Below are 13,730 nucleotides of genomic sequence, written 5' to 3'. Positions count from 1 at the left end.
TACACGACTTTTCAAAAATAGCAGATCTACTGAACAAGCTTGCAGCGTGGCACCGAGTGCTGTGCTGCTGGGAGCTTGTAGATCTGCTATTTTTGAATAGCTAAAGTATTCACATAATTAAGGCCCCCCCCCCCACCTTGGACTCAGTCCCACTCCCCCCCTTGTGACGCCCCTGGAGTCATGTGAGAAACCCACATGCTCTCTAAGCGGGGGATATAAATAGCAGCAAGGCGTGCAATCAGCTGATGATGTAAGTGTTGATGAGGACACCGCTCATCACCACCAGAGAGGAAGACGTAGGCCTGAAGGAAGACCTTAATGAACGTTGGGAATGAAAGAGGGCCACTCAGCAGTCAGTCCATACACCAGAATTAAAAAAAATAATGAAGCCACTTGTGGGAGGATGTTTATGGGTTTCTTGTCGGTGCGGGAACCTCATTATGTCCTCACAACTGTTGCTGTTCAGGGTTCTAAAGAACCTCATTATGTCCTCACAACTTGTTACTGTTCAGGATTCTAAAGAACCTCATTATGTCCTCACAACTGTTACTGTTCAGGGTTCTAAAGAACCTCATTATGTCCTCACAACTGTTGCTGTTCAGGGTTCTAAAGAACCTCATTATGTCCTCACAACTGTTACTGTTCAGGGTTCTAAAGAACCTCATTATGTCCTCACAACTGTTACTGTTCAGGATTCTAATTCAGAGTGACTGACACGCAGTGGAGGAAAAAGTACTCGCATATTTTACTTAAGTAAAAGTATCAATACTGCAATGTAGATATACTCTGTTAGGGTGCAAAATATACTTAAAGTACCAAAAGTAAAAGTACAAAATGTTTGTTATAATTTATATCTGCAAAGTAACTAGTAACCAAAGTTTTCAAATAAATGTAGTGGAGTAAAAATAAAATATCTGGAACCGAAATTTAGTCGAGTAGAAGTAAAATTACTGGAAACTGTAAATTCTCAAGTAAAGTACAAATACCTCAAAACTGTACTTCAGTACAGTACTCAAGTAAATGTACAGTGGTGACACGCTGCAAACCCGAGCATTTTTCTGGCTATTAGACGTCTAATATACGTCTAAATGCTATAGTCTAAAATCAGTCTAATCAACGTCTAGAAATGAAAGTTTTTTAGGCGTCTAAGCATAGACTAGATGTTGATTAGACAATAGATGTCTATATATGGACCATCTATAAATAGCCGTTGAAATAACGTCTAATCAACGTCTAGTCTAAGCTTAGAGCCCGCTATATTTGGGTATGTGTCTTAACCGCGAGGCCAGCAGAGCATTACAGAGTATTACAGGAAATCTTTTCAGGGATTGAAAAAGTACATATTTTGAAATACATTCCTTGTTGCCTAATCTGTATAAAAGTATAGATTGCTTAAATATGTTGTTTTTAATCAAGTAATTACAGTCAATGAAAAGCTCTCCATAAGAGGTTTCCACAGCATAACAACAAGCATATTACTATTTTTTCCGGTTTCTGAATAACAAGGGGCATCCGGGTACATGGCGTGCATAGCTCGGTTTGGAGATGAAATAGACCTGAGTCGGTTCACACGAGATTATGGAAATTATGGAAAAAGCCAGGAATCTTGAGGCCGTGATGCAACTGTTTCTTAGATTACCGTAAATGTTAATATGGTGTATGGATTTGTGATGTTTTTTTTTCAGTTGTAGTGCCATGGGGCTGCTCATGTATAAGAAATGATGTTTGAGACTTGGAGGTATCATCATCATCAGGGGGTGAAAGGTTATGCAGTCAAACCCTAGGCTAGTCATAATATGCATATCACTGCAGGATTTTATGTTGGTTTAACCCATTTAGGCCTAGGATTATTGAATGCTTTAACTGTTGAAAAATAGCAGATATACAAGCTCACAGCGCGGCGAGCTTGTAGATCTGCTATTTTTGAAAAAGCCGCCAAGTTGATATTCATTTTAAAATTAAATTAAACATAACAACATTCCCTTTAAGTACAGCAGTGTTGATTTTGTCGACTTAATGTATGACGAAAAAAGTTTGTTGACTGCGTTTTTTTTCACTGACGAAAACTAAATAAAAACGAAATAAAAACTAAGCTGTGATGACTAAAACTAAGACTAAATATATTGACAATTTCATTAACATAGATAAATAAAAACTAGACTAAAACGTTAGGGAGGGACTAGTGGAGAAGAGAGTCATTTTATGTTTGGTTGCTCTCAGGTCGCGTTGCAACGCGTTGTGAGCTTGTAGATCTGCCATTTTCAGCACACAACCAAGTGTAAAATCTGTCATTACGATGCCATCAAGGCGCCGCCAAAATACATTTTAGTTGACTAAATCAACTGTAGATTTAGTCGCCTAAAATCTTATGATATTTAGTCGACTAAAATTAGACTAAAACTAATGCTTTTCAGGTGACTAAATTATGACTAAAACCAAATTACATTTTATTCAAAAGACTATGACTAAAACTAAATACAAATGTGCTGTCAAAAACAACAGTGAAGTACAGTAGTTGAGTACATGTACTGTAATGTACTGTACTGTACTTACCGGTAGTTACTCTCCACCACTGTTTAGGTCAGCTCTCTGTGGAGATAGTATTACGCTGAGGTTGCATCATATAATCAGTGCTATACGGGTTAACGGCCGTTCGTTCCAGAATCGAACAGACGGACAGATAAAAAGGCTGAATTTGATTCCGTGTCATATAAGAGATGTTTTTTTTTAAACCCGGTGTGTCAGATTACATTGAAACAACAATAGAACAATCACCCTGTGCTGTTTGGTGGACAGTGGTGACGTCCTTTTATCTCTATCTCTGGGGTATTGGCATTTCAAGCAACACCCTAATGACTTCAAGCCGTAGATGAAACATGTAATTATTATTATTCTTTGCCCGTGCGACAGTGACTGTATGCATGCCCTATCAGAGCAAATTAATATAATGCAATGATATTATACAGTGAACCGTTCCACATTAGCTGGTCCTTATTAAATGTTCCGCATTAACTGATGTGCGTGCGTGTATGCGTGTGCGTGTGTGTGTGTGTGTGTGTGTGTGTGTGTGCGTGTGTGCGTGTGCACTGCTTGTGTGTGTGCGTGCACACCTGTATTCCTATAGCCTATACTAGTGAGGGTCAAATGTCCCCACAACAAGTATAGTAGAATTCAGAGGTGTCAATTGTTTATGGCAAGTTTCTTAAAATAAATTCACAAATGTCTCTGACTATCTGCATTGATTATTCTGTTATTGAATGACTTTAAACTAACTACAATGCATAAATTAGAACAAAATGATTGCTTTCACACGGTAATTACATTCTCACAACACTTGTCACTTGTTATTTTTTACTGGTGTCATTAGGGTGACCAGATGTCCCCCTTTGTGTGGGACAGTCCCACATTTCCATGACTTTTCAGGCGTCCCACAAATTGAGACCCTGTCCCACATTGAGACTGGCAGGCTCCAGTAATAATCAATGCGCAGGTGTTCATAGGTGAGCAAGCTAGAGCTAGAAACGTACAGCATTGCTCTCTCACGAATACATTATAGGGTTGGGTATCCTCCTAATAATTGGATGCTTTAAGCCTGTTAAAATAACGTGAGAAATATCCCTTAGGCTTAGGCTACAGAGCAGGTTACAAACAAAACGATAGGCAGTATCAAATGACTTCAAAGCATTTAATAACTTAAGTAGCCTAAGTTGCTATTAACCACCCCGCTTGCCCGTCCCACATTGTCCCACACAAACAATACTTCTGTCCCTCGAATAACCAGTTTGGATCTGGTCACCCTAGGTGTCATGCACGTGCACACAAGTCATGTTGCCATACCTTGGCTTTTGCTGAACTGACGCCACTGGTACATGACAGTATAAGAAAACAGTTTAACACTTAATTAAAATACAACCAAATTTAAAAAAAGTATATAAAATATATAACATCACCGTCCTAAAAAGGTTGACGTCCTCACTATACAAATGAGTGTGCGTGCATGTGTGTGTTCACTGTACATAGAGTCATAGACGGTCACGCTACTGTATTCATTTTTTCACATTAACTCTAGCCTGAAAAAATACAAATCACATTTCACACTTTTTTTTTTTTTTCGAGATCCGAGGTCGTCTCAAAACTTTCGGACACAAAAACCTGCGTCCGTCCTTCAAGGCCGATTATCATCATCAGTAGAATGAGCGTGGACATTAAAGTTGCATTGCACTTTACCTCCACATGCCTTTCAAGGTGCACTTAAGGTAACCGTGGCGAGAGAATACATTAGGCCTCATATATGCGTCTTACACTGAAGCTTTCTCCTCTCTCTGTCTCTCTGTCTCTCTCTCTCTCTCTTGGCCGTTTGTGTCAGCAGAAGTTTGCCGTGTGTGTGAGTGTGTGTGTGCGTGGGCAGGGGCGTCACAAGGGGTAGGAAAGTGGGACTGAGTTACTAGGGCCCAAGGTGGAGGGGCCCTAGTAACACTGTGAGCTTGTATATCTGCTATTTTTTTTGAAAAGTCGTGAAAATGCAAATCTTTGAATATGTATTTTTTAAGCGAACATTTGTAACTCAAATTTTGCTTCCGGGGGGGTCCCTGGAACTAAATATTTTGAGATGGGGGTCCGTGGCCAAATTCATATCATTTTGGGGGTCCTTCACATGAAAAGGTTTGAGCATCACTGACATGGAAACATGGGTTTCTTGCACACATTTTCACAATTTTTCAAAAATAGCAGATCTACAAGCTCGCAGCGCGGCACTCGGTGCCGCGCTGTGAGCTTGTATATCTGCTATTTTTCAATAGTTAACATTCATGGGGGGCCCGCAGTGAATCCTTGTACCCAGGGCCCAGAATTTGGTGTGACGCCCCTGTGCGTGGGTGTGTGTGCGTGCGTGCGTGTGTGCGTGTGTGTGTGTGTGCGTGCACGCGGGCGGGCGGGCGGTTGTTGGGTATGAATGGCGAGCGAACTGCCCAGAACAATGTCTCCATCTGTCACTCTTCCCGGCTTTTTCTTTCTTTTTTTTTTTTTTATCCTGTGAAGGGCTGCCATCATCATAACCGATGTTCCTTTTCTTGGGCTGTCTTTGTCTGTAACTCGTACAGACATTACAGTAGATGCTGTGCATGCATAAGTATTATATCGCCGCTGTCGGGTAGAAACCTTGTATGTCCAAGACATTTTCCAGACAGGAAAAATTCTGAAAATGGCCGATCTACAACTTGGCGTTGTGAAGCTTGTAGAACGGCTATTTTCACTACTTTTGTGCGAAGCTCTTGTGCAGTGAAGGAAAGGGCTTTCATCTACTGTAAGTTGAAACATTTCTTTTTAACGGTGATACAAGGTTTCTGCCATGACAGCAACGATTGAGCTCAATTGTCTTTCTGTCTGTCAATGTCTGTGTGCAGACATTTTGTCACGATGACAATGCAACACGTCTGTGAGCTTGTCACGATTATTATTATTAGTACTATTATGGGAAATATTTTGGGGAAAATCTCTGAATTTGAATGCAGCAATGCAGTGATATTAAAAAAGAAAACATACCTTTGAATACTTGCGCATTATGTTTTAAAGGGGTTGAGTACTAATGTCCACAACTGCTACTTTAGGCCAGTCAATCTAAGGATTGACCCAAAAAAAAGTGCAATAGTAATGGTTCAAGGTTTTTTATGATCCTTAGTAGGGTCATCCAAATAACATATTAAAAGTTGTGAATTATATATTAAGTGGATCAAGGTGAATTCAGGGGGTTCAAGTTTGGGTCCATTCACTTACTACACAAGAAAAAAAAATACCCCCCCAAAAAAATCTTCTTTAAGTAGCATTTGAGGGGTCTAACTAGGGGTTTTTCATGATTCTGAATCCATTGCAAGCATTTCGGGTTAAAAACGGACACCTTTTCTTTTGGGTCAGGCCCTTTTTTAGCTTAGATTGACTGGCCTACTTACCCACCACCTGTTGATCTATCTGTCCACCCGTCTGTCTCTGTGTGCAGAAGTTTGTGGGGAACATGAAGAAATAAAATATTTAAGGTGTTTTTAATTTTACATTGTAGTTATAGAGGACAATTATAATGTATTAAGGCATATTTGTCATATTAGCCAGGGATCCTTTGAATACTTGCGCATTATGTTTTAAAGGGGTTGAGTACTAATGTCCACAACTGCTGCTTACCCACCACCTGTTGATCTGTCTGTCCACCCGTGTGTCTTTGTTTGCAGAAGTTTGTGGGGAACATGAATTCAGAGGGCGTGGTCCAGAACAGACTGAGCCCCTCGGTGAGAACCCGCTTCCTGCGCTTGGTTCCCCTGGACTGGAACCCCAGTGGCTGGCTGGGCCTCAGAGTGGAGGTGTACGGATGTTCTTACAGTAAGTCACCTTCACACCTTCTTACCTTCTTACCTTCATACCTTCATACCTTCATACCTTCACACCTTCATACCTGACCCCTAACCCTAACCCCAGTGGCTGGCTGGGCCTCAGAGTGGAGGTGTACGGATGTTCTTACAGTGAGTCACCTTCACACCTTCATACCTTCTTACCTTCATACCTTCTTACCTTCATACCTTCATACCTTCATACCTTCATACCTTCATACCTTCATACCTTCTTACCTTCATACCTTCATACCTTCATACCTTCACACCTTCACACCTTCACACCTTCATACCTAACCCCTAACCTAACCCTAACCCAGTAGCTGGCTGGGCCTCAGAGTGGAGGTGTACGGATGTTCTTACAGTGAGTCACCTTCATACCTTCACACCTTCACACCTTCACACCTTCATACCTTCATACCTGACCCTAACCCGAACCCTAACCCTCAGAGTGGAGGTGTACGGATGTTCTTACAGTGAGTCACCTTCACACCTTCACACCTTCATACCTTCATACCTTCATACCTTCATACCTTCACACCTTCATACCTTCATACCTTCATACCTTCACACCTTCATACCTTCATACCTTCATACCTGACCCCTAATCTAACCTTAACCCTCCGAGTGGAGGTGTACGGATGTTCTTACAGTGAGTCACCTTCACACCTTCATACCTTCATACCTTCATACCTGACCCCTAACCTTACCTTAACCCTCAGAGTGGAGGTGTACGGATGTTCTTACAGTGAGTCACCTTCACACCTTCATACCTTCATACCTTCATACCTTCATACCTTCACACCTTCATACCTTCATACCTGACCCCTAACCTAACCTTAACCCTCAGAGTGGAGGTGTACGGATGTTCCCACAGTGAGTCACCTTCACACCTTCATACCTTCACACCTTCACACCTTCATACCTTCATACCTTCATACCTGACCCCTAACCTAACCTTAACCCCTAACCTAACCTTAACCCCTAACCTAACCCTGACCCCTAACCTAACCCTAACCCCAGTGGCTGGCTGGGCCTCAGAGTGGAGGTGTACGGATGTTCCTACAGTGAGTCACCTTCACACCTTCACACCTTCATACCTTCATACCTTCATACCTGACCCCTTAACCAGGGGTGTCGCACCAACTTCTGGGCCCTGGGTACAAGCATTCACTTTGGGGCCCCCCATGAATTTTCATCATAGGGGGAGGGGGTTTGCTTTAACTATTGAAAAATAGCAGATATACAAGTTGCGAGCTCGTAGACCTGCTATTTTTGAAAAATCATGACAATTTGTGCAAGGTTTTTTTGAAAAACCCATGTTTCTATGTCAGTGGTGCTCAAACCTTTTCATGTGAAGGACCCCCAAAATGATGAAGTATTTGGCCACGGACCACCATCTCAAAATATTTAGTTCCAGGGACCCACCAGAAGCAAAATTTGAGTTACAAATGTTTGCAAAATACATATTCACATTTTCACGATTTTTCAAAAATAGCAGATTTACAAGCTCGCAGTGCAGCGCTCGGTGCCGTGCTGTGAGCTTGTATATCTGCTATTTTTCGATAGCTAAAGTATAAAATAATTAAGGCCCCTCCACCTTGGGCCCTAGTAACTCAGTCCCACGTTTCCCCCCCCTTGTGACGCCCCTGCCCCCAACCTAAACCTGACCCCTAATACAATTTCTTTTTAATCGCTGTAAAAAAAAAAGAGAGACTTTACGGGAATTCTCAAAAAATATCAATAATCTACAGATCTACAAGCTCACAAAGTGTTCGCTTCACAGTGTGTGCTTGTACTGTAGATCTGCAATGTTCACTGTATTTGAAATTGGACTTTAGTGGTTAATTCCTTTCCTAGAAATGTAGTGTAGAGTCAAAAGTAGGGATGGGTATCGTTCACCTTTGAATCGATGCGATACCCTTTTCGATACCATTTTCGATACTTTTTATTTAAGTTTAACTGCTCTACCGCAGCAGGTGATGATCACACAGTGTGGCAGAGCGGAGAGTATAGACGTTGGATAATCATCATAATAATAAACATTATAGGCTATTGTCGGCTATTTTCCACAGTAACGAGTGTAGCCTACTAAAGCAGTCATTTAACTCTCAGTAGCCCAACGGTTACAGATGCGACCGGCCAGGGGTGCGTTCCAGAGTATCGAAACGAGGTATCGTTCGTTTTTACGTGAACCGATACCCGATAGTATCGACGTCATGCAATCGATACCATTAAAAGTATCGCAGACGATACCCATCCCTAGTCAAAAGTACAATAGTTGTCTTATAAATGTAGAGTATGTAATGTATGTAATGTAAAGGTCACAAGTATCCAAAAATACAAATAATAATAATTATAATAATAATAAATACATAAAAATACTCAAAAAAGTAGAGTACTCAAGTAAATGTACCTCATGACACCATGGCAGGGCTTACCGGCAGTCTTAGTGCCCCAGAATGCACTTTGCCACAGTGTGGTTTTGGCCGTCTCCCAACAAGGTTATCCGTCCCGGCAATGCGGGCATTAAGCGTTGTGCAGCTACTAAAATCCTAATGCATCATTTTTTAATCACCGGGTTCTCAACGTAGGGTCCGGGGTGCCCCAGTCCCCCATGCCTCTGCTCTTTCAACAATTGAATTCAAAATGCACGTTTACCACATGTCCCATGGCATGTCCATATTGTCCATGTCGTCATATATTTGGTAATAGCACTATATACGGACATCATTGGTAGGCAGGTTTGGTTTCAAACAATTTATATATGTGTGTGTGTGTGTGTGTGTGTGTGTGTGTGTGTGTGTGTGTGTGTGTGTGTGTGTGTGTGTGTGTATGCATGTATGCATGTATGCATGTATGCATGTATGTATATATATATATATATATATATATATATATATATATATATTTTTTTTTTTTTTATCGTGACAAGAACAATGGCTTCTGTTTCAGTATGCTGCTGTATACCATACCCCCTCACACCAAAGTTATTCGCCAAAAATAACCAATCAACAAGCTCACCACACACAGGCAAAATGCTGCTCTATAAGCTCTATAAGCGATGAAACACATCTTTAGCTTGTCAGCTATTTTTTAAACACTTTTTTAGTTTATAAAGGCATGTCCAAAATATCTTATTTTTTGTTACTTTCTATAGGTGTTTTTTTTTTCAAGTATAAAATCGAATCTTTCTAGTCAACGAGGCAGTTTTTCTTTTGTATTAATTGCATTATCTACATGTATATGCATATTAGTTTGGGAGGATTATGTACAGTAGGCCTATGAGAGTTTACTTTCTCTTTTCCGTGTGCGTATCAAGTTCAAAGTTCCGAAAATGTTTACATCGCTACACCGCTATAGCTACTGTCTGCACGTGGCCAACAGCATGCAGCTACTTACTGTAGTTGGTACTGTAGAAAGTGGATCAGACTGAGAGACAAGCACTCACTGTATATCTTTTAATGACCTACTTTCATACACCTTCAGTCTTAACCCTGCAAGACCCGAATTAATTTCTACTGGCCAAAAAAAAAAAAAAAAAAAAAAATCCTAATCACAGCAAAAATTGAATGTTAAAAAATTAATAATGTTTTTGTAAGGTTTTATAGCCATAAATCATAAATCATAAATCATGCTCTAATTTGCATTTTGGGGATATTTTTCACAATAATAACGTGTGTACATGTTCTAGACATTCTAATGATCACGAAAAAATATATTACAGGCATTTTACTTATGTTTTAGTGAGGAATAGCTTCAGTTAAAAAGTGAGATGTTGTTCGTCCAGACGCTGGAATTTCAACTTCTCTGGGAGGTGTGAATGTCAGCCCCTGTGGGGGGTATTTATATGCAAATATCGTGGCCAATGGCATTGTAATACTAAACAATAGGATTTAATGGTGATGTTAATGTGAAAAAAGAGCAGGAAAACTAACTATAATTTTTTTTTTTAAATGATTTAAAAAACGTTGCCAAAAAGCAACGCTGGGCCTTGCAGGGTTAATTTGTGCAGCTCTCGCAGTCTACCGGCGTCGGGCACGCACAGTCGGTGAGTGCATTGTTCAGAATGTGCTAATTCAAGCCGTAAAGCCAAACAGTTATGCTAATTATATATAACCTCTCAATTTTTCATTGATCCCTGCTTGGGTTATATTCACGCTTGTAAATCATTTAAAAGACGTATAAAACTCAACAATTCCACGGCAACGATTATGACCCCATTAGACTTTTCCTTTTTACTTCTAAGTGCTGCTTTATCATTTTTTTTGACGTATCGCAATGGTAATGTGTGGGGCCCCCCGGGGTGGGAGGGTTGGGGGGGGGGGGGGCCCTACTCTGCCTACTCTTTTTATTTGCACAGGAGAGAGAAAAGACACTCTGGAGTTTCATTTTGTGCGGCGGGTTGAAAATAAGGGGCCAAATCATGCAGCATTTATTAGCAGAGCACACATTCATCCAACATTAATACGGGGAAGAGAGAGGCATGCTGTGGAACGGCTTGGCGGTTATAAAACTGCTCGCTCAGGGATAATTATAACTGTCTTTCACAGCGCGGTAATTCACTGAGCTCATCCAGTTAGCTAGCGCCGCACTACGTGTGGCGGAGTGCGGCGTCCTGGGTGGCGCCAACTCAACCTCCTCCCCTCCCCTCCCCCGTCCCGCCGCCCGCCCACCCTCTCTTTATTTTATTTAGTAGCACCTCGGAGGGGAGCCTGCGTGCTCCTCTCCACGCGCGGCAGGCTGTCATTGTCTGTCTCTATTAGCCGCTGGCTTTGTGTGTGCTCAGCAGTTGATGTTATTTTTTTTATTTTTTTTATTTTTCAAGCACAATAACCTCCAGAGCGATATATTAACATCCCGCCACCACGGCCTCATTCTGGGCCAGGGGCGTCAATTGGGTATGGCAGGGGTATGCAGCTGCCATACCCTGGGTCCGGGGGGGAAAATAAAAGCTACTTTTAAATATAAATCCATGAATGTCTCTTTGTCTATCGCTGCGCTGGTTATTATGTTGTTAAATTACAGTAAAATAACAACAAATGCAAAATGTAACATAATGGTCACTTTAACAAGGTATTATATTATATTCTCCACACCTGCATTCTCCCCAGCTTGACAAAAGGGTATATTCCCAGGTTCCGCAGGTCAGCTGCACAGGTGCAATGTATTATTGTTACAGTAATTATGGCACATTTAGCTGCACTTGAAAAACCATTCCAGGATGCCATATCCAGCCCAAGAAACCGTAGAAACCTGTGTAAAAAACCCAGACAAAAGTCGTTTTTCTTTTTTTTTCTTTTTTCAGACATTGTGAAAATAGCCGATCTACATGCTGTGAGGCGTTGTGAGCATGTAGATCTGCTATTTTCACAATAGAACCGTGTTATCCAAAATGTAGTCTAATGCCTATTTTCCATGAGGACTCCCATCTTTGCCATACCCTAGCTTTTGCTGAACTGACGCCACTGTTCTGGGCGCCGAGCTCCACAGAGGTGGCCTCTAACATCACTGCTTAATGAAAGGATAACAGAATGAGGGACGGGATAGAACATGCGCTGAGTGAAAGTGTTTGCTGTTAAAAGGTGGGGTGTCAGGGGCAGTGTTGTATTGGTGATTCAGTGTTTTGGGGCATACATGGGCAACTGGCGGCCCGGGGGCCACATGCGGCCCCCACCTTCACTTAATGCGGCCCGCAGGTTAATACCAGAATATTGATATATTATTGATTTCAGCTGTTAAAATTAATAAAGAAATAAATGAATATATACCCCCTGGAACCTTGTACATCAGCTATTTTTGAATAGCCAACATATTGTCACTGTCGGGGCAGAAACCTCGTATCTCCAAGTTTCAAATGTGTACGTTTTTTCACGAGTAAAACCCAGCTTCGTCACACAAGACTGCCGCACAAAAATAGTGAAAATGGCAGACCTGCAAGCGCACAGCACACTTATAAGACAGCCACATAAACAGATTTGAATTTAATATAGATGATATAAAACAGAAAAATATTTTTGCCTCCTTTTTCATATTAACCACTTGAACCCTAGCATCCATATTCGGAGAACTTTAGCCAAAAACAGACGATCTACAAGCTCACAACGCCTCGCGCTGCGAGGCGCTGTGAGCTCGTAGATCGCCTATTTTTGGCAAAGAGCGTTGGTGTAGAGGGGAAAAAGAGCAGACTAAGTACACAGTGAAAGATCAAGTTTAGGTATTGACAGCTGAAGCGGTTAAAAATCTGAAAACACAAATTGACATGAATCCAAAATACACTGACGATTGTGCTGTGACTGCCAAACGATGAAACTGTATGGAATCTATGAACAGGTGGTGGGGGTCCCTCCCTGCTTCATCTCTCTCTCAACTAAGGGGTCCTTGGCCTGAAAACTTTGAAGACCCCTGCTCTACTGTATATCATCCATGCCTACAAATTATTGTGTCTGAATAAAGAAAGGATATTTTGATGCCCATTCATACACACTGGACGAGTATGATTGTGTTAAACTCCTTTTGCTACTGTAAACCCTTGACACTGTTTCATATACACTCAACAATTCCCCCAGATGTAACAAGCGCCTCTCTCTCTCTCTCTCTCTCTCTCTCTCTCTCTCTCTCCCCCCCCCCCCCCCCCCCCCCCCCCCACACACACACACACACGTCATCGTCCCTCAATGCTGCACCGTGCTGCATTAAAATAGCAGGTGTAAGTTGGAGATTGCATTATTTATTCAGACAGTCCAACCTACAGGGCTGAAACCCTTCAGAAAATATAATGTATTCAGGCAAAAAAAAAGGGAAGAAAAAAAAAAATACTTCTGCATTGCCTCTATGTTGTAGCACACTACTGTCTGTTTCTTTTTTTTTTCTTTTTTATCGACATCTGCCGGATTGAGATTCAAGGAAAGCCGTAGGAATGGCGATACGTTATTATTTTATTTTTTTAAGACATAGCTGGGAGAAGTAACAGTGAAGTACAGCCAGAGTTCCAATCAGATGTTTTGAGTTAAAAACTCATTTCGCCTCAGAGAAATTGCAGAGAGGAATTGATCTCCAGTCAGAGAGAATGTGACAAAAAGAAAGAAAAAAAGAAACGTTAAATCCCCGACTCTGTGATGGTTGAGCATCCGATCCGCACATTACCAAGGAGAGTCTTCTGGGAATTTAGAATTCATCCATTTTCTACGGTGGTGGAAGAAGTACTCGGATTCCTTTTTTTTTGAGCGGTGGAGCTGCTCCTCTTAGTGGGTATGTCCGTATGTGGCGATGTGGCTGGCTGGATGGCCATGTTCATATCATCTTAGTGGGTATGTCCGTATGTGGCGATGTGGCTGGCTGGATGGCCATGTTCAT

The 13,730-nt window shown here is 41.5% G+C and overlaps 1 protein-coding gene across 1 annotated transcript in view; it reads left to right on the top strand.

Moving 5' to 3' along the window:
- Positions 1-13,730, top strand: part of LOC308308240 (contactin-associated protein-like 5) — a gene marked incomplete at both ends in the record, with an annotated part of 253,821 nt that overhangs the window by 142,989 nt on the left and 97,102 nt on the right. Inside the window, one exon of the mRNA XM_080753618.1 lies at positions 6,219-6,366. Coding sequence (XP_080609744.1) covers positions 6,219-6,366 — 148 coding nt within the window. The remainder of the gene's footprint in view (positions 1-6,218; positions 6,367-13,730) is intronic.

This window comes from Nannobrachium achirus, assembly GCF_963921795.1.
Source record: "Nannobrachium achirus genome assembly, chromosome: 22".
In the NCBI taxonomy this organism is placed as follows: Eukaryota; Metazoa; Chordata; class Actinopteri; order Myctophiformes; family Myctophidae; genus Nannobrachium; species Nannobrachium achirus.
Note: the sequence above shows the minus strand (reverse complement) of the source record. Positions and strands in the feature narration are given on the sequence as shown.